The sequence below is a fragment of the Piliocolobus tephrosceles genome, chromosome 10 (genome assembly GCF_002776525.5).
Source record: "Piliocolobus tephrosceles isolate RC106 chromosome 10, ASM277652v3, whole genome shotgun sequence".
In the NCBI taxonomy this organism is placed as follows: domain Eukaryota; kingdom Metazoa; phylum Chordata; class Mammalia; order Primates; family Cercopithecidae; genus Piliocolobus; species Piliocolobus tephrosceles.
The window spans coordinates 31614371-31635581 of NC_045443.1; the positions used below are offsets into that span (position 1 = coordinate 31614371).

Consider the following 21211-nt stretch of genomic DNA (forward strand, 5'->3'; position numbering starts at 1 on the left):
CTAAGCGATTAGCGATCACATAGCAAGAGAGAGGAAAAAAGAGGGAAGGGGAGGGGTGCCAGACTGTTTTTAACAACTAGCTCTTGTGGGAACTCATAGAGGGAGAACTCACTTATTACCTCCAGGAGGGCACCAAGCCATCAACAAGACATCTGCCCCTATAACCCAAACATCTCCCAGTAAGCCCCACTTCCAACATTAGGAATCAAATTTCAACATGAGGTTTGGGGACAAAGAGTCAAACTAGCACACAGCAACCAGATCTTGAATCTTCTCTGGCCTCATTAAAATGAAGGCTGATCCCTGTACTACTCCTTCCCCAGCTCCCAAGCTACCCGGGGCAGACCTTCCAAACTCCCAGGAATCTACTGTGAGCCTAGGATGTCAACAAAGCTAACAACTGACACAGTACCAATGGTATTTGGATCAGGGTAGCTTCTATTCCACCTAAGCCTATACACCCGGCCACTGTTTTTAAAAGACACACTTCAGCACAGTCTTGACTGTGACATTCAGTCTGGAATAAGTGCAATCCTGAAATGCTTGTTGAATGAGTCAAGCTCATCTTTTTTCTGAGCTTAAATAGAATAACTATGGAGCATAGTGCACTGGAACCACCAGGCACTAGTCAGGTGTCTACTGCTGATCAAATGCAATCTGAGAGGGCCCTTAATCTCTGAGCCTCAGTTTCTTTACCATAAATATGTTTACGGTACCTTCAAGAACTAATGTGACATGGTATTCTGTCAGTCTCAACTAAATTTTATACTTATTTGAAGTCAGATCATGGTCTCTACTGTCTCTACACTCTTTTGAAAACCACACCCAACACAACCGAAGCTAAAAATAGCTGCAGAGAGACACCAAGGAGAAGATCTAAACAAAGCTCTATGGCAGAGAGCTCATCTATCAGACTTCAACAACTATTAGGAGGGCTGAATCCAGGCTACCAAGGGAACACTTTAAGAATATTCTGGTCATCACATAATTTATAGACTCATATGTAAACTTATATTCATTCCCTTATTAAACACTGTGTACTGTATATAAGACACTATGAAAGAGGCAAAGTCCCTGCTCTCTTAGAGGGCCTGTATATTTATGTTACTTAATAAAGGCCTTATCATGTCCTTCATTTTTCCGTTGCTCAAAAGATTGCTGTAAATTAAGCCATGTGTATTCCTACAGCCAGGTTTTAAAGGAAATAAGAGCTATAAAATAAGATTTCAAAATGATGTCTGCCTTCCCTGACATCAACTAATTGCATGATTTGCCTCCATTTATACCTCTTTTCTTCTATATGCAATAAAGAATTCTGCTTTGAAACTTTTTCCTTATCTTTAATATTTAAAGGAAATTTAAACATTTCTCCCAAAGGATATTTTGTTTATGGACAAAGTGCCTCTTGAAAATATATAGTGAGTAGGAGAAGCACAACTAAGATATGGTACAGAAAGGACAAGAGGTAATATGAGTATATCAGTATATACATGTGGACATCACCATAAAGTTTCTAAGTCCTCCATTTTAAAATATATTTTTATGTATATAAATTATTTTCAGCTATTAAGAGATCTACGTATCTGAGATGAAAGAAGTCTTTTCCATTGCTGTTTAAGCTGGGTTTTACTAGGAGTGTCTAAAAACTATTTGAAGCCTTGATAAGTTTTATTATAAGGTCTTAGTCTATTTAACTGTTACTGTCTTTAATTTGATTTCAATGTCCCACCACCTGCAGAGTGTGAATTCTAGGAACAAGCATATGTTAAGAAAGTCTATGAAGCAAACTGGTAGAATTTATGTTTAATAGAAGTCAATTAAGACCTTCTAGAAGCAGGGTGACAACTTGCTAAGAAAGTGTGATAAAGACAGATCAGCTCCAGCAAGGCAAAATAGAAACTTAACTATCATTAACTTTGAAAGTAATGCAGCAAAACAGAAACCACCTTCTGGCTCATTTGCCTGACACAGTTTCATGATCCCCAAATGTTGCTCTACGGAAATAGTCAAGAAAATTCTTAGTTGAGAACATGATACGATATTCTTCTGTTTTCCTGCCATGTCACTATCCATACTCCTCAATCTCCTCAGTTGTCTCCTTCTCATTCTCCCCACCTATGCATGCTAGAATGGCCCCAGGGCTCAATCATTTGAGCGTCCTCCTCTCTTTTCTATCTATACTCAACCCTCAAGTAATTTCATCTAATTTCATGGCGTTAAATTTATACCTACAGTCCAGATCTTCCCCCAAGAGATGTCTTGTCTATGTGCCATCTCCATTTGAACGTCTAATGGACACGTCAAACTTAACACATCCAAAACTGAACCGATTTCCAGGCTGATTCTCCACCAGTCTTCCTATGTCAGGAGAGAAGCTTACAATTGTTCAGTCCAAAAATCTTGGAGTCATCTTTGATCACTTTCTTTGAATATGACTACCATATTCATAGAATTCATACATATTCATACAAATCATCAGCAAATCTTGTTGGGTCAACCTTCAACATCTATCTAGAATCTGAGTCCTTCCTGCCACTTCACCAAGCCAACAACATCTCTCACCACAAACACTTTTTTTTTTTTGAGACAGAGTCTCCCTCTGTTGCCCAGGCTGGAGTGCACTGGCATGATCTCAGTTCACTGCAACCTCCACCTCCTGGATTCAAGCGATCCTCCTGCCTCAGTCTCCAGAGTAACTGGGATATTACAGGCGTGTGCCACCACGTCTGGCTTTTTGTATTTTTAGGTGAGATGGGGTTTCACCATATTGGCCAGGCTGGTGCAGAACTCCTGACCTCAAGTGATCCACCTGCCTCGGCCTTTCAAAGTGCTAGGATTACAAGCATGAGCCACCGCGTCCAGCCTCTCACCTCAAATACTGAAAGAGCTCCCTAACTGGTCTCTTGCCTCTACCCCTGCCCTGATATAATCTACCCAACATGGCAGCCACAACAGTCATTTTAGAAGGTACATCAGATCTTGTCATTACTCTGTTCAAAACCTTCCAATGCTTTCCCATCTCAGAGTTAAAAGCCTAATAACTGCATGAGGCCCTATACAATCTCCCCTGCCCTTTCTTTTTGATGTTACCTACTACTCTCCCTCTCCCTCAGCTCCAGCCATACTGGACTCCTTGCTGTTACCAGCACAAACTAGGGACTGTCCTACTCAGGGTCTTCGCACTTGCTGTTTCTTCTGCCTGCAATGCTGTGCCTGCAGGTGATCCATCTGGCCTGCTTCCTCACCTCCTTCAAGGCTCTGTTCAAATGTCACCCTCCTTGTGAGGACTTCCCTAAACCATCTCATTTAAAATCACAACCCCACCATCCCACCACTCTGCTGGCATGTCCCTAAATCTACTTCCCTGCTTTATTTTTCCTCATAGCACTTATTAACATCTGGAGAACTATATACACTCAGCACTTCATGTGGACTCCGCATCCACAGATTCAACCAAGCACAGACTAGGCCTACAATAGCTGCATCTGTACTGAACATGTACAGACTTTTTTCCTTGTCATCATTTCCTAAACAATACAGTATAATAACTATTTACATAACATTACAATGTTTATAGGTATTATAAGTAATCTAGAGATGACAAAGTGTACAGGAAAATGTTCATAGGATATATACAAATGCTACACCATTTTATTATAAGAGAGTTGAGCATCCGATGATTTTGGTGTGGGGGACACTCTAGAATCCATCACCCATGGTTACAGAGAGATTATTGTATTTTCATTATCTCTATACACTAGAACGTATGCTCCATGATGGCAGGGATTTCTGACTGCTTTCCTCACAGCTGTCCCCAGTGCCTAAAAAACCGACTACAGATAGACGCTTTCAAAACTGTTGGATGAATGACACTGAAATATTACCAGGCAAAATACATTATTACCTGAATACATTAAATATTATGAGAAGCAGAAATCCCAATCACCCACACTCACAGAGTTTTGCAAAAAGAGACATCAGAGTTTGTTTCTTAAAAATGCATTAAAGTCTGATGGTATTGTTAACGTCATTCTCACTGTACCTAAAGAGTCCTAAGTCACACCTAAAAGGTACTGTTTTAGCTTCAGTAAGCAAATGGAGAAGAAAAAATACAGGCTTTTTTCCTTTCATCAGTCATCACTGACAGAAAGCCTCCAAGTGACCCTGGTGTGCCACAAATGTTTAGGATCTTTAGGGAAGAAAGGAGTCTAGAAAAATAAGAATATTCCTTCACCAATTTTGAGAAGAATCTCCCCTAATCTCTCTGCAGACATTTTTTCTTCATATCCTTTGACAAAGCCAATCTTAAGATGTACATGAAATCTTAGTTGAAGAAACAATGTGATTACATAATTACACATGCCGAAAAACCTGGTATTCTATTAGTTCTCCAAAATTTTTTTAACTAAAACTAGACTTACAGTTTTTGTTGAAAATGTTTTGTGTTTCTACCTCCAAAGAATATGAAAAAAAGAAAATGTTTCGCTGTGAAGCTGAGTTAAGAAAAAGATAGCCAAGATGTGGGTTGATGGGGACTGTATTTTAAGGCTTAACAGTTTTGTTTACTATTGTTTATTATTTAATAGATTCTTCCCAGTCTCCCCACCCCCATCAAAGGAAAAGCGAAAAATTTACGTTGGTGCAGTCAATAAGGAATTATCTATCCTAAGGAAGTTGTTCTAGAAAGGCTATGACCTAAGTCTTTAACACTGACACAAAGTTCAGGCGGTAGATGTCACTTCTCTCACCCATTTAACGACAACATATCAAGATTCAGATCCCGCGGAGGCAAGCGGAAAGGAACAGGGGTGAAAAATGAAATCAGTCGTTTCTCCCCGGCCTCCTCTCGACAGTGCGCACTCCGCCGCCCCCCCCCCCCATTGCCCTTTAACGGCCCCTTTTCCCCCGCATCGTTTCCCCGACACAGCCCCGCACTGCGCCATCAAATGAATCAAGCAGAGGGACCGGTACCCCTCCGGGAAAACCAGGCACTAACACACGGTGCACCCAACTGAGTTTAAACTCGGGAACAGTGTAGGCAGTGTCAACAAAGCGCGGTGCTGGATCCCGAGCGTCCAAAGGTCCCCGTCAGCTCCCAGACGCGGCCAAATCCACAGGATTCCAAAAGGTGACTTGGCCGGCACCGCAGAGCGGGAGGCGGCGCAGAGCGCAGAGTCCAGGATGAAGTCCGACTGGCCCCCGCCCCGCGCTCGCACCGCACGGCCACCGGCGCCTCCGCGGACTCTACCCCCGCGGCAGCTGAGCTGAGTCCGACTCCCCCTCCCCCGAGAGGCCAGAGAGCGGCGTCACGTGCGGGGCCGAAACTTCGCGGCCAGGGTTGGGAGGCCGGCGGGTGGGAGGCAGGCACGGCGGCCGGGGGGCAACCCGCGCGCCCGGTGAGTCACTGGCCGCCTCCGCGTGCGGCTGCGGGCGAAGGGGCCGACGCACCAGGAGGGGACTGTGCCCTTGGGGCCACCCCCGCGCCCGTTATTAATAACCCAGCGCCCGGAGGCGAAAGCCCGGGTGGGCGCAGCCGCACAGCCCGCACGCAGAATAAATAACAATGTCATTAAATCGCGCCCGAGCGCCCGTTCGGCCAGAGAGAGGAGGGGGGAAGCCGCTGGGAGCTGACTTTGTCTGGAGCCCGCACCCCGCCTCCCGCGCGTTCCCGCAGCGTCCCCCGCGCCCCGGAGGGAACCCAGCGCCGCCACAACCCTAGCCTTACCCGCCAGCTCGTCAGGCTCCAGCCCGCTGTCCGCGTCGATCCCGCACAGCACGAAGTAGTGCGCGAAGCGGCAGGCGGCCGGGGAGGAGCCCGAGCCTGGGCCGGGCGCCGCGCCGCTCCCGCTCATCCCGGCCGCGCTGCTCCAGTGGCCGCCGCCGCCGCCCGGGAAGGCTTTTTGCTGAGGCTGCCTCCACCGCTCCGACTGTGGTATCTGCGCCCGCCCTAGGGCGACACTGGCTCGCCCATGGCCGCGCAGCCTCCTCTCGCCGCTGCAGCCTGCCTCCTTGCTCGGCGCGGGGGAAGCGGCCGCGGGCTCGCGCGCGGCGAGTCCGGAGCCCGGCCAGGTGGGGGAGGGGTGCGGGGGGAGTGTCGGCCTCAGAGGTCCGCGCCGCCGCAGCTGCGCTCGCGAGCTGAGAGCCGCCGCGTCTGGCGCCCGCGGGTCAGCTGAGCTGCGCTCGGGCTGTGGGAGCGCGGGGCAGGCGGGGGCACCAGGGCTCGGCGCGTGCAACGGTGAGGGGTGGGGGGCGCGCTCGCGAGGGGCGGAGGCGCGCGCTTCTACCGTGCGCGCGCGCCCAGCGGGCTCGAAGGCCGAGCCTGGCGTGGGGCCGCATTCATGCCCACCTGCCCCGGCTGCGGCATCGAGGGCGACCCTGCACACACCCCTCCTCGCCCTGGCCAGCCGATAAGAGGGCTAGTCTCAGTGTGGGGGGTCTGTCTTCTAAGGGGGATGTCAACCATCCTAATTTTTTTAATGCAGCTTTGGGGAAGGTGAACATCCGCTCTGAGATCATTTCGCATAACGGTCTGAACCATCGTCTTTTAAACTGTGACCTGTGTGGGGGGTGCCTGTCTCACTTTAAGTCCCTCCCTTCCCCTAGCCCTCACCCGATTTACAGGCCATCCTTCCTTAGTGACTTAGTGACAAGTCAACGGTGAGGGGGAAAAAACACAACTCAATACCCACAAAGCGTTGAGACTTCTGGAAGGAGTGCAGTCACCAACCCCCGCCTTCTGTCATTTATCCTGACATTTTCCAGGTCAGTGTAAATAGCCAAGGCGCTCCAGTTCCGCAGCCCTGTACCCGTGCGATGTTATCCGCTCTCCCGGCAGGTAACAATCAGAGGCTAAAGCAACAGGAATTAGACCCTGAACCCTGCTCCTCCCAAGGGCACAGCTTTCTTGCCCTGCTCAGCTCTGTCTTTTGCCTCTTCGGAAGGAGCTCAACAACCACTTCTTTTTCCTTTGAAAGGAAACTCACTGGGCTCAGTGGCTCACTCCTGTAGTCCCAACAGTTTGGGAAGCCCAGGTGGGAAGATCCCATGAGACCAGGAGTTCAAGACCAGCCTGGGCAACATAGGGAGACTCTGTCTCCACCTAAGTAAAGATAAAATTTATTTATTTAAAAAATAATGTTTTTAAGAGACGGGGTCTCACTATATTGCCCAGGCTGCTCTCAAACTCCTGGGCTCAAGCGATTCTCCCGCCTTGGCCTCCCAAAGTGCTAGGATTACAGGCATGAGCCACCGTGCCCAGCCATGTAAGTACAAATAAAACTTAAAAGATAGAAAACTGAATCCAATTCATCTCCACATGGCAACCCCTTCCACACCACTCCCTGCTTTCTTCTTTGGGGATTTGGGGTATCTACCACTAGACACACAAGCAAACCTTCCAGAGAGGTTGCCTGAGAGAACCTCGATTATTTGACTGAATAATGTTCTTCCTGGAAGATAAATGTGCATGCATACCATCATTTAATGTAGCTTGTATCTTCACTTTCTTTTTTCAATTTTGAAATGGAAGAGGCTGGCCACATTGGCTCAGGCCTGTAATCCCAGCACTTTGAGAGACCAAGGCAGGAGGAGCACTTGAGTTCGGGAATTCAAGACTCTGTCCCCCATGCCTCCCCCCAACCCAAAAAAACAGAAAAGAAAATACGAGAAGAATCAAGAAATCAGGGTGAGCCACAGTCTGGGTAATTGACCTTTAGGTCCTATTGCACCCTGTACTTCTTCAAAAAACACTTGTAATGGCTTTTCTGTGTCTTCTTACCTGTGCTGTAAACTCCACAGAGCAAGAGTTGGACTCTGTGGTTCTTCACTTTTCTGATATGTAGCAGAACTCTGGTCCTATTTAGCCCCTCAATTTATATTTGAGTGGTGAAAGAAGGGTGGTTATCTAGGTAATAACAGGTTGTTGATGCTACTAGGAAAATATACAAACTTTAATATCTGTAACATTTTTTAAAAAATAAGCCCTGGGCCAGGCATGGTGGCTCACACCTGTAATCCCAGCACTTTGGGAGGCCGAAGCGGGTGGATCACATGAGGTCAGGAGTTCAACACCAGACTGGCCAACATAGTGAAACCCTGTCTCTACTAAAAATACAAAAATTAGCCAGATGTGGTGGTGCACGCCTGTAATCCCAGCTACCTGGGAGGCTGAGGCATGAGAATCACTTAAACCCTGGAGGCAGAGGTTGCAGTGAGCTGAGATCATGCCACTGCACTCCAGCCTGGATGACAGAGTAAGACTCTGTCTCAAAAAATAATAATAAAAATAAATAAATAAATAAAAATTAAAAATAAATAAAAATAAGTGCCACATATGCAAGGCCTCAAAAACTTGGTCAGGCCAGGCACAGTGGCTCACGCCTATAATCCCAACACTTTGGGAGGCCGAGGGGGGCAGATCACCTGAGGTCAGGAGTTCAAGACCAGACTGGCCAACATGGTGAAACCCTGTCTCTACTAAAAATACAAAAATTAGCTTGACATGGTGGTAAGTGCCTGTAGTCCCAGCTACTTGGGAGGCTGAGGCAGAAGAATGGCTTGAACCCGAGAGGCGGAGGTTGCAGTAAGCCAAGATCACACCACTGCACTCCAGCCTGGGCAACAGAGCAAGACTCCGTCTCAAAACAAAACTTAGTCAGAAACTCAGAATTGTTCCTTTCCACGGAAATCTTTAGTAAAAGACAAAAGATGTATATGATCTGAAGAGAAACCAGAGTATGAACCTAATTGTGAACACTTTAATTACTCTCATACAATATTGCTTTTCTTTGCGTAGAAAGTACTGAAATGCATAACATTTCATTAGTAAGGAAGGAAGTGCCAAGCTATCTGTTTCTCCTATCTTTGATAGTGACTTCTTACAGAATGTTTGTTAGATTCCAAGCTAATCAAACAAACACAGTTAAGATAACTGTTTTACTGTTTGCACTAGCTGAGGCACGTCAGTTTTTTTTTTTTTTTTTTTGAGACGGAGTCTCGCTCTGTCCCCCAGGCTGGAGCACAGTGGCGCAATCTCAGCTCACTGCAAGCTCCCCCTCCTGGGTTCACGCCATTCTCCTGCCTCAGCCTCCTGACTAGCTGGGACTACAGGCGCCCGCCACAGCGCCTGGCTAATTTTTTGTATTTTTAGTAGAGACGGGGTTTCACCATGGTCTTGATCTCCTGACCTTGTGATCCGCCCGCCTCGGCCTCCCAAAGTGCTGGGATTACAGGCGTGAGCCACCGCACCTGACCGGCTTTTTAAAAAATTTGAACAGTAACTGATTTATGAGCTTGTAAGCCCCACATTAATATTTTTAAGGTGAAAAAAATTGAATCACCAACAAACAATGCGGGCAATTAAAATATACTAATCTCATAAAAATAGAATTCCTAAAATCTTTCCTAAAGCTTTTAAACGAATAGTCACACATTACGAAACTAAACACTAATTTGAAAATATCTGGGCCGGGCGCGGTGGCTCAAGCCTGTAATCCCAGCACTTTGGGAGGCCGAGACGGGCGGATCACGAGGTCAGGAGATCGAGACCATCCTGGCTAACACAGTGAAACCCCATCTCTACTAAAAAAAAAAATACAAAAAACTAGCTGGACGAGGTGGCGGGTACCCGTAGTCCCAGCTACTCGGGAGGCTGAGGCAGGAGAATGGCATGAACCCAGGAGGCGACAGAGCTTGCAGTGAGCTGAGATCGCCCCACTACTCTCCAGCCCAGGCGACAGAGCGAGACTCTGTCTCAAAAAAAAAAAAAAAAGAAAAAAAAAAAGAAAAGAAAGAAAATATCCGTATACTTTTCTAATTGTCACTTCAGGATGACACTGTGTAAGTATATTCTGCATTAAGCTACAATGAAACGAAGTTTAAAGGATACTCAAGAATTAGCTATGTATCATTGTATGCAGATTGTCCTCTAAAATAATGATAGAGAAGTAACTTAGCTCAGTGAACAAAAATCTGAGCAATGATCTGCTGTCTCCAAAGGACTTACTGGTAAAGCCTCAAATGGACTGCATGGCATGCTTGGGATAGCTGAGTCCTGCCATGGTCTGCGAAAGTGGAGGAATGAGAGATTGATAGCACTGCTAAGCTAGTGGCACATGGTGACTGACTACTAGTACAGTGTGGTCCAATGAATGTTTTGGGCTCTAAATAGTTACATTAGCAATCAATCCCTTCTTTCTTTCTTTCTTTCTTTGTATGTGGCTGGAGTGTGGTGGTGAAGAATGGTGTTGACAAGGATTGTCATAGCATCAGAAGAGAAAAATAACCTCTCCTCTCCTAACACAATTTAAATATTTTGGAGAGTCCACTCTCCCTCACTGTACTTGCTGCTTCTCGATCCCTTACAGCCCTCTGTTTCTGGGAGGTGGGCGGGTCACTCACCCAGGCTGGAGGGCAGTGGCACAATCTCGGCTCACTGCTTCCTCCACCTCCCTGGCTCAAGCAATCCTCCCACCTCAGCCTCCCGAATAGCTGGGACCACCCACAGGCATGTGCCACCACACCCAGCTAGTGTTTTGTATTTTTGGTAGAGACAGGGTTTCACCCTGTTGCCAAGGTTGGTCTCCAACCCTTAGGCTCAAGCGATCCACCTGCCTCAGTCTCCCAAAGTGCTGGGATTACAGGTTTGAGCCACCTTAGAAGCCTCTTTTACCCCTTGTTGTTAACCACTTTTTACTAGCTAACAATTATAATACATTTTCCTGTTCAAATTACTGGTTTCTATCTCCTGACTGATCCATAAGCCAAATGTCCATCACCAGATGAATGGAGAATTAAATTGGTATCCTCTTACAAGGGATCCTCTTAGTAGTAAAGAGGAATGAACCGCTGATACATGCAACAGGGTGCATGGCTGTCAAAAATATGCTAAGCAAAAGATGCCAGGCACGGAGGAGTCCATAGTGTATCACTCTACCCATAGGAAATTCTAGACTGGACAGGAAGCAGATCAGTGGTTGCCTAGGGCCAGAGGTGGGATGTGGTGGGAAATTGACTGCAAAAGGGCAGGAGGGGACTTTCTGGAGCAATGGGAAAATGTTATATCTTGATTGTGGTAGTGTTTTCACAGATGGATGTATTTATCAAAACCCAATGTGCTCTTACAGCAAATACATTTTGATATATAGAAGTTGTACCTCTTAGCTGGGCACGGTGATTCATGCCTCTGGTCCCAGCTACTTAGGAGGCTGAGGTGGGAAGATCGCTTGAACCTAGGAGATGAAGGTTTTGATGAGCTGAGTTTGCGCCACTGCCCTCCAGCCTGAGCACCAGAGCAAGACCCTGTCAGACAGACAGATAAATAAATCAATAAATCAATAAATCAATAAATCAATAAATTGTACTCACAAACCTATTTACAAACAAAAAAGAGCCAAAAGATTTATGTCCAGTTTTTATTGCATCCTACTCATTTTCAAAAAATTTTGTAAAGTTTAAAGACTTTACATTTCCTAAAATTCTACTCATTTTAGTTGATTGACAAGGACTGATCCAAATTCTTACAAAAATTTTATTCGATTTTGCTTTTTTTCAACCAGTATGTTTTGCGGTGGTTTGGTGTGCTGATGAAGGGTAACAACCTCCAGACTCTCACTACCTAGGTTCAAATCTCACTTCTTTTAGTATCTATAAGACAATCTGCTTAATGTTACTCTAGGTTTAATTTCCTTATTTGTCCAGTGTGGATCAATATTAAGTTATTGTGAAGTTTGAAGGAGATAATACATGTAGAGTGCTTATCACGGTCCCTAGCGTGTAGAAAGTATTCAATATATGTAAGTCATTTCTTCTGTGTGCCAGGCACTGAGCTAGACATTTTAACATACTCTGTCTCATTATTTTGATTTTTTTTGAGACAGGGTCTCTCTCTGTTGCTCAGGCTGGAGTGCAGTGGTATGATTTTTTTGTTTTGGAAGGCAGTTTTATAATTTTATTTGATATATTTGATGATCAGCGGTTAGTTCTCATCCACATTGACTGTAGATTTTTGAAAGCTTGTTTGGTGAATCTTCATTCTCATTACGTTTTCTGGACGACTGCATAGGGATGCCGTATGGGACATTCCTTAATCCTTTGGTCAAGACAGCTTTGTTAAACCTGGTATCAGTGTGCACATCTGCAGTTCCCATGTCCTTGATGGCAAATTTCCAGATCTCGTTGAGTGCCCAAGGGGCACACTTCTTGAAGCCAGCTCCATGAATGCACTTGTGAATGTTGATGGTATATTCTCTGGTCACCAGCTCATTGATGGCAGAACTGTAATTCTTCTCGCCACCCTTCTTTGCAGGATGCATTCTGAGGGGCCCAGGTTGGAAAGGAGGAGTGTGAGGGATTGTGGGTGAAGTGCAGTGGTGTGATTATAGCTCACTGCAGCCTCCATCTTCCAGGCTCAAGTGGTCCTCTCATCTCAGCCTCCCTAGGAGCTGCAGCTGCAGGTACATGCCACCATGCCCAGCTAATGCTTTCTTTCTTCTATTTTATTTTTTGAGGCAAGGTCTCACTCTGCCACCCAGGCTAGAGTTCAGTGGCACGATCACAGCTCACTGCAGCCTCCACCTCCTGGGCGCAAATGATCCTCCCACCTCTCAGCTCCCTGAGTACAGGGACCACAGGCACAAGCTATCACACCCCGCTAATGTTTGTATTTTTTATAAAGTTGGGGTTTTACCATGTTGGCCAGGCTGGTCTCCTAGGCTCAAGTGCTATGCCCGCCTCAGCCTCCCAAAGTGCTGGGATTACAGGCGTGAGCCATCCCGCCTGGCCAATTTTTTATTTTTGTTTTTAATAGAGATGGGGTCTCCATACATTGCCCAGGCTAGTCTCGAACTCCTAAACTCAAATGATCCTCCTGCCTTGGCCTCCCAAAGTGCTGGGATTACAGGCATGAGCCACCGCGCCCAGTCATGAAAATCAGTCCAAGAGGTCTAGCACTTCTTGCGTAGCATTTCAGAATACAACAGGTCATGATCACTTTAATCAGATAGAGCCAATGGAGATATGCAGACCTAGTTCCAGGCCCACTCAATGAGATGTGATAAATTCTGAGAGGGGTATAGAGGGGTTGGGGGCACTGAGCCTGTGCTGTGTTGACAAGAGAAGTTCAATGTGGCAGTCAAACTTAGCATCCAAAGTGGGCCACAATCTCTAGACGGCATCTACACAGTCAGCAAAAGAGGCCCTAAGATTTAGTTGTTGCAAATGGTGACAGAAAGGAGCATCCAAGGCATCTGGCATTCAGAAATCCAGGCAAGCAAGGGGGGGCACGGCAGCTCACACCTATAATCCCAGCACTTTGGGAGGCCAAGGCAGGTGGATCAGCTGAGGCGAGGAGTTCAAGGCCAGCCTGGCCAACATGGGGAAACCCTGTCTCTACTAAAAATACAAAAATTATCCAGGTGTGGTGGCGCACACCGATAATCCCAGCTACTTGGAAGACTGAGATAGGAGAATCGCTTGAACCCAGGAGGTGTAGGTTGCAGTGAGCCGAGATTGCACCACTGTGCTCCAGCCTGGGAGACAGAGTGAGACTCTGCCTCCAAAAAACAAAACAAAATAATATAAAATTCCAGGCAAGCAGCTTCAGGAAGTCTATCAAGGAATCATGGGTTCTCTCCAGTTGGAATAAGAAGTGAGGGGGATATAGTGGGTTGAATTGTGTCCCAAAAAAAGTGTGTCCAAGTCCTAATCCCTATACCTGTGAATGTGATCTTATTCGGAAATAAAATATTTGCAGATGTAATTGAGAATCTCATCCTGAGATCCTTAATGCAGTGCAAGTATAGCTGAGTGGGCCCTAAACCCAATGACTGGCGTCCTTATAAGAAAAGAGAGATTTGAGATATTGAGACACACAGATGCGAAGATCATGTGAAGACAGAGACAGAGCTTGGAGTGTTGTTGCCACAAGCTAAGGAGTGCCAAGTGTTGCCAGCAGACACCACCAGCTAGAAGAGAGGGATGGAATGGATTCTCCCTGGGGGCCCCCAGAAGGAATCAGCCCTCCTGACACCTTGGTTTTAGCCTGTGGCATCTAAAACTGTGAGAAAATTAATTTCTGTTATTTAAACCACCAAGTTTGTGGTAATTGGTTGCAGCAGCCCTAGGAAATTAACATAGAGGGGAACCTGCAAGGGCCCAGCCTGAAAAAGGAACTGGAGACCTAGGTAGGCTACCAGAGCAGAACCCAAGATACTATGACTGAGGGCTCCTGGAGAGAGACACTTGCATATAAGCTAGAAACTCAATTCTAAGGCCGGGCACGGTGGCTCAAGCCTGTAATCCCAGCACTTTGGGAGGCCGAGACGGGCGGATCACGAGGTCAGGAGATCGAGACCATCCTGGCTAACACAGTGAAACCCCGTCTCTAGTAAAAAAATACAAAAATCTAGCCGGGCGAGGTGGCAGGCGCCTGTAGTCCCAGCTACTTGGGAGGCTGAGGCAGGAGAATGGCGTAAACCCAGGAGGCGGAGCTTGCAGTGAGCTGAGGTCCAGCTGCTGCACTCCAGCCTGGGCGACAGAGCGAGACTCCGTCTCAACAAAAAAAAAAAAAAAAGAAACTCAATTCTAATGACCTAGGTACAATGACGAAGTCTAAATACAAAAGACAGGGACAGGACTTGGTAGAAGGTCCAAGCAGAACACATTTGAAGCCGAAAATGGGGCAGGGATAGGCCTGAAAATCAACATCAAGTGTCTTCATCTATGGGAAGGAAAAGCTCTAAAGAGACCAGAAGCTGAAACAGGGTAGTATTGTTTTTGGTTTTTGTTTTTTTTTTTAAAACAGAGACGAAGTCTCGCTATATTGCCCAGGCTGGTCTCAAACTCCTGGGCTCAAGCAATGCTACCACTTCAGCCTCCCAAAGTGCTGGGATTACAGGCATGAGCCACCACACCCAGCAGGGTTTGAGTTTTAAAAGGTCAGTCAACATCTTCATCTTTCTTCCCTAAGATTGGAACCAATTGCGAAATAAGATATAGGATGCCAACAGGTGGAGAACAGGTTCTATTATTAAATGTAGCCTCTGTTAATGCTAAAGCTGGCTGGGGTGCGGTGGCTCACACCTGTAATCCCAGCACTTAGGGAGGCTAAGGTGGGCAGATCACCTGAGGTCAGGAGTTCAAGACCACCCTGGCCAACATGGTGAAACCCCATCTCTACTGAAAATACAAAAATTAGCCGGGCGCAATGGTGAACGCCTGTAATCCCAGCTACTCAGGAGGCTGAGGCAGGAGAATCGCTTGAATCTGGGAGGCGGAGATTGTGGTGAGTGGAGATAGCACCACTGCACTCCAGCCTGGCGGGACAGAGAGGACTCTATCTGAAAAAAAAAAAAAGCTAAAGCTGATCTGAAGAAAGAGCAGGTCTGTGGCCAAGAAGGTTTACTACATTACTTCCCATCCTTCGAATCTTTTCTTCCTGCTAACCAAACCCTGGCTCAGGCCACTGAAGGGGATATTTGACTCTGTAGAGCATCTACATTTAGTTCAGTATTGCTGTCCCATGTAAGGCCCAGGTGGAAAGAAAATGGAAGACTCTTCAATGCTTGCTACTTTTAATAAGATTAGCGCCATCCAATGGAGAAATGAAGACCATGACTACTTTGCTAACCTAGCAGGCAGGGGAGGGGTGAAGTGGGGGCCAACAGTGTTACTGTAGTAGAAGTCCCTCTACATGGAAACGTGACGCAAGAGGAAAGGAAGTTCCTCCCTAGTAGGTGACTGTTTAATCAGAATCCATCCCCTCCTCCTCCATTGTTTAGTGTTCAAGTCGTTCAGATAGGATTGGGCTTACACCTAGCTCTAGGGTGAGTCTTTGTGAACCTATGCTCCTTGTAAGAGTTACTGACTCAGGGATGAACAATTATCCTAAGCTGTTCTAATTAGGATGAGGTTCAGAACTTTTGTTTGATAGTTGGAGAAAGGAACATCATCTCACCTTGGGTGTAAATAGGATATACACAGTCCCAAAATTACCAGTAACCTTACAAGGAAAGCCAGGCCAAGGATGAAGCCAATATATGGAATGGAGCAGAGCCAAGAATATCACTGGAAAGCAGATTATATTATAAATCTGGCTCAAATCATACAGGAAGCCTACTCAATATCCGGAATTTGTCAGTTAATGTGAGCCAATGCTTTCCTTTTATTGTTTCAGCCAGTTTGAGTTATTTTCTTAAACTTTCAACCGAAAGTTTACTCTCAAAATAAGGGGAATGGTCTCTAAGATCCTGTCCAGTTTAAAAAAAAAAACTTATAAATCTAAAAGGAAAGAAATATATAATTCCATATTCTAGAAAAAGTCTCAGAACTAGCTCTTCTTAAGGATGTGACAGTGATCTGCAGTAGAGCTTCAGGCAGCTAAGGTAGGGTCTCCTGGAAATCAGTCCATAAGATGAGGAAGAAATCTTATTTATTTATTTATTTATTTTGAGAAGGAGAGTCTCACTGTGTCACCCAGACTGGAGTGGAGTGCAGTGGCGCAATCTCAGCTCACTGCAACCTCCGCCTCCTGGGTTAAAGCAATTCTCTGCCTCAGCCTCCCGAGTAGCTGGGATTACAGGCGTCCGCCATCACACCCAGCTAATTTTCATATTTTTAGTAAAGACGGAGTTTCACCATATTGGCCAGGTTGGTCTTAAACTCCTGACCTCATGATCCACCCGCCTCAGCCTCCCAAAGTGCTAGGATTACAGGCATGAGCCACCACACCTGGCCCAAGATGAGGAAGAAATCTTAGCAGCCTTCTGCAGAAGGTATTTTCCTGGGTTGGCTGGGTTCCTTCTCATCAAACCGAAATCAAGAGTATATGAATAGCAATTAAAATGCAGATTTTCTATCAAAATTTAGAATACTCATACCATCTGATTCATCAATTCTGCGTCTCAAAATTTCTCCTACGGAAATAATGCAAGTAAAGGGTATGTGTACAACAACGTCCCCTGAAACATTGCTCATTATATTTAAAAAGTGGAAACGATCTTATTTCTACTAATAGGAAATAGGAAGTAGCTGGGTGTGGTGGCTCACATCTGTAATCCCAGCACTTTGGGAGGCAGGAGGTTCCTTTGAGCCCAGGAGTTCAAGACCAGTCTGGGCAACATGATGAAACCCTGCCTCTATTAAAAATAAAAAGTAAAAAGTATAAACAATTTTTTAAATAAAAATAAAAAAGACAAAAAAGGAAGTGGTTAAATAGATTCTGGCATGTCTAATACAATGCATGCTAAGAATGAGGTTATACTGATGGAAAAAATATCTAATATATGGCTGAATATAAAAGGCAAGAATAGTGGTGGCTCACACTTGTAATCCCAGCACTTTGGGAGGCCGAGGTGGGTGGATCACTTGAGTCAGGAGTTCAAGACCAGCCTGGCCAACATGGTGAAACACCGTCTCCACTAAAAATACAAAAAATTAGCCAGGCTTGGTGGTATGCGCCTATAGTCCCAGCCACTCGGGAGGCTGAGTCAGGAGAATCATTTGGATCTGTGAGGTGGAGGTTGCAGTGAGCCAAGATCATGAGACTGTACTCCAGCCTGGGCAACACAGCGAGACTCCATCTCACTCAAAAAAAAAAAAAAAAAAGCAAGAAAAGAAAAATACACAGTTCCTATTTTTGTGTTAAAAATAAAGTGTATACATCTGTATACATGTTTGTGCATGAAAACATGTGAACAGCTTCCATTTTTTATTTTTCATATTTCTATATTGTTAAAAAATTGACAACAGGCATCTATTGCTTTTTGTAATTCAAAACCTTTCTTTGTTAAGTCCATGTGTGTTTCTGTGAGAAAAGATGATCAGCATTGCAAATCATGGCTATTCTTATATAAATCACTCAAATTTGTAACTATTATAATGACTTACTAGTGAGACTAAGTTGAATAACTACACATATATGCATATACATACATGGATGCATGAACATTCATTAATTACTCAACAATTCTTATAATGCCTACTATATGCCAGGTAATGTTCCAGGGATATATCAATGAATAAAATCCTAGAGATATATAATGCTGCACATATATACATTCAAAATAGTCTAAGAGTATAAATAACTGTGAAATTGAAAGGATTAGCCAGGTGTGATGGCATGTGCTTATAACCCTAGCTAGTTGGGAGGCTGAGGTGGGAGGATTGCTTGAGCCCAGGAGTTGCAGGTGGAAGTGACCTATGATCGCACCACTGCACTCCAGCCTGAGTGACAGAGCAGAGACCTTGTCTCTAAAAAAATAAAAAAAAAAAGAGAAATGAAACAAAGTATGCATAATTTTCAATCATCAAAAAAATTTGGCTACTCAGTGATGAACTTGATTTTATGTTACAAATTTGTAATCTTTCTCAATTCCATCTAAAACCCTTAAGGTTGAAAACACTCCACTCGGTAGCCAACAGAATAAAACTATCAGTCTTGATCTGAGTATATTTTGGATCCAGCATCTTTTTTTTTTTTTTTCTTTTTTTGAGACAGAGTTTCGCTCTTGTTGCCCAAGCTACAGTGCAATGGCGCCATCTCGGCTCACTGCAATCTCTGCCCCTCAGGTTCTAGCAATTCTCCTGCCTCTGCCTCCCGAGTAGCTGGGATTACAGGCATGCACCTCCATGGCCGGCTAATTTTGTATTTTTAGTAGAGACAGGGTTTCTCTATGTTGAGGCTGGTCTCGAACTCCTGACCTCAGGTGATCCACCTGCCTCGGCCTACCAAAGTGCTGGAATTACAGGCGTGAGCCACCACACCCAGCCTGGATTCAGCATCTTTAAACCCTGGCCACATGCCAGATTTTGAACCTGAGTTCTCTGTTCCAGACTTCACATGTGATTTTTCTCTCTCACTCTCTTTTTCTTTTTCCTTTTTTTTTTTTTTTTGAGACGAAGTCTCGCTCTGTCACCCAGGCTGGAGTGTAGTGGTGCGATCTCCGCTCACTGCAACTTCCACCTCCCGAGCTCAAGTGATTCTCCTGCCTCCAGCCTCCCACATAGCTAGGATTACGGGTGCCTGCCACCACGCCCTGCTACATACAATTTATCTTATTCTTTTATTATTATTATTATCATTGTTTTGAGATTAGGTCTCGCTCTGTCATCTAGGCTAGAGTCCAGTGGCGCAATCATGGCTCACTGCAGCCGCCACCTCCCAGGTTCAAGTGGTCCTCCCACTCAGCCTCCCAAGTAGCTGGATCACAGGCATGTGCCAACACACTGGGCTAATTTTGTTCTTTTTTTTTAAATAGAGACTGAGTTTCGCTATGTTGCTCACACTGGTCTGGAACTCCTGGACTTAAGTGATCTGCCCATCTCAGCCTTGTAAAGTGTTGGGATTACAGGCATGAGCTATGGAGCCTGGCCTTTACATACAATTTCTAACACCTCTTTTAAATCACAGAAATCTCACTTGTCTATTCTTTCCCACTTTGAATTCAGAGGCACTTGTAACTGGTCCCACACCTTTTAGTATTGCAATATTATTCTAGGTGTATTAATTGCTTTAGTCTGTTTGGCCTGCTATGACAAAATGCCATAAACTGAGTGGCTTATAAGCGACAGAAATTTATTTACTGCAGTCTGGAGGCTGGGTAGTCCAAGGTGCCAGCAAATTCATTGTCTGGTGAAGGCTAGTTTCCTGGATGATAGATGGCACCTTCTCACTGTGTCCTCAGGTGGTAAAAGAAAAGAACTAGTTCTCTTGGGGTCTCTTTTATAAAGGCACTAATCCCACTGATAAGGTGCCTGCCTTCATGACCTAATCATCTCCCAAAGGCCCTACCTCCTAACGCCTCACATTGGGGGTTAGGATTTCAACATGTGAATTTGGGAAGACACAAACATTCAGACAATAGCATTGTTTTCTTCCTTACTTGTGCAGCTAAGAGCTTCTGGAGATAGGGAACTGTTTTCTCTCACCTCACATCCATACATCACACAGTTTATACCTTCAGAAAATTGATTGATTAAATGCATCCCTCAGCCTCCCCAACAAAGATCGTGTATCTACTCTAAAAATAGAACACAAATCCTCCATGCTTTTTGGTCATAATCAATATGACTGTTCATAAGGCAATTATTTTAAGTTTAGCAATTTAGCCATAATCCCATTATTGAATTAGGCTTGAAATCTTAGAAACTTCAAGATGTTTATTTGCCTTAGCTCCCTTCTAAGCAAACATCATCCTTCAAGTCTATATCCTCTCCACAGGCCTCATTTCTAACGAGCAATGTTAGCTTACATAATAGTTTTTGGAAAATGTTTTGGAAAGTATCTATTCTGTTTGAGGAAAACTATGGGCTCACTCTCCTCTCTCTCTCTGAAGAATTCTTCTTCTATGACTATTTCCTTTAACTTCAGACTCAAACAATGATTAAAGATGGCAAGAAAAATGCCAGGAGAAAAGCCCGTTTAATTGTACTGTTGGAATCATTGTTCCTGACTTCTAGCTTGCCCATTGTAATTTTGTAGGGGGGGAAGGAAAAAAATTAGTATCAGACTCCAGCGATCTCCAAACAAGCCAAAATTATAATCTGGTGAGTGCCTATTTAAAGTAACAGAATCCAAGGCAACATAAGAGGCTTAATTTTGGCCATGCATGTTATTACCTAAGAGTAGGAGAGAGGGTTATCTAGTAGCGAAAAGCCAGGAGCATGAATCAACCACTTTAGATTTATACTCCCCTTTAGAGTTTACGATGAATAAAATAACTTTATGTCCCTGTGTTTAGCTTCTCTGTCCTTAATATATAAGCAAACTCTCTATCACTCAGCAAAATTGTTGTCTATATAAGCTGAAAAAAACATCAAGCTCCTCAAACAGGTTGGTTAGTAAATAAATGGCCCAACACAAAAAGGGTAATCTCAGTTTTAAATTTTTTTTTATTTTTTAAATTAACAGATTAAATTGTATGTATTTACTGTGTATAACATAATATTTTGAAGTATATATACATGGTATAATGACTAAATCTAGCTGACATATGCATTACCTCTAATCTCAATTTAAATTGGGGCAATCACATTTTTCTTTTACTTTCTTTTTTTTTTTTTTTTTTTGAGATGGAGTCTCCCTCTGTTGTCCAGTCTGGAGTGCACTGGGACTACAGGCCTGCACCACCATGCCCAGCTAATATTTTTTGTATTTTTAGTAGAGACAAGGTTTCACTGTGTTAGCCAGACTGGTCTCAAACTCTAGACCTCAGGT

General features: G+C 44.7%; 1 protein-coding gene, 1 non-coding gene and 1 pseudogene across 3 annotated transcripts in view; all 3 read right to left on the bottom strand.

Annotated features, from left to right (window-relative positions):
• The window catches only part of DENND5B (DENN domain containing 5B), a 215925-nt gene extending 209776 nt beyond the window's left edge, over positions 1 to 6149 (bottom strand). For both annotated transcript variants that reach the window (XM_023208973.2, XM_023208972.2), the window contains exon 1: positions 5726 to 6149. In XM_023208973.2, coding sequence (XP_023064741.1) covers positions 5726 to 5852 — 127 coding nt within the window. In that variant the 5' untranslated portion in view covers positions 5853 to 6149. The remainder of the gene's footprint in view (positions 1 to 5725) is intronic.
• A 2469-nt stretch (positions 6150 to 8618) lies between these two features.
• On the bottom strand, positions 8619 to 8737 carry LOC111540663. The gene has a single exon (XR_002731042.1). It is a non-coding gene; the product is annotated as a U5 spliceosomal RNA (small nuclear RNA).
• Positions 8738 to 11981: 3244 nt separating this feature from the next.
• On the bottom strand, positions 11982 to 12311 carry LOC111540650 (annotated as a pseudogene).
• Between the last annotated feature and the right edge of the window lie 8900 nt (positions 12312 to 21211).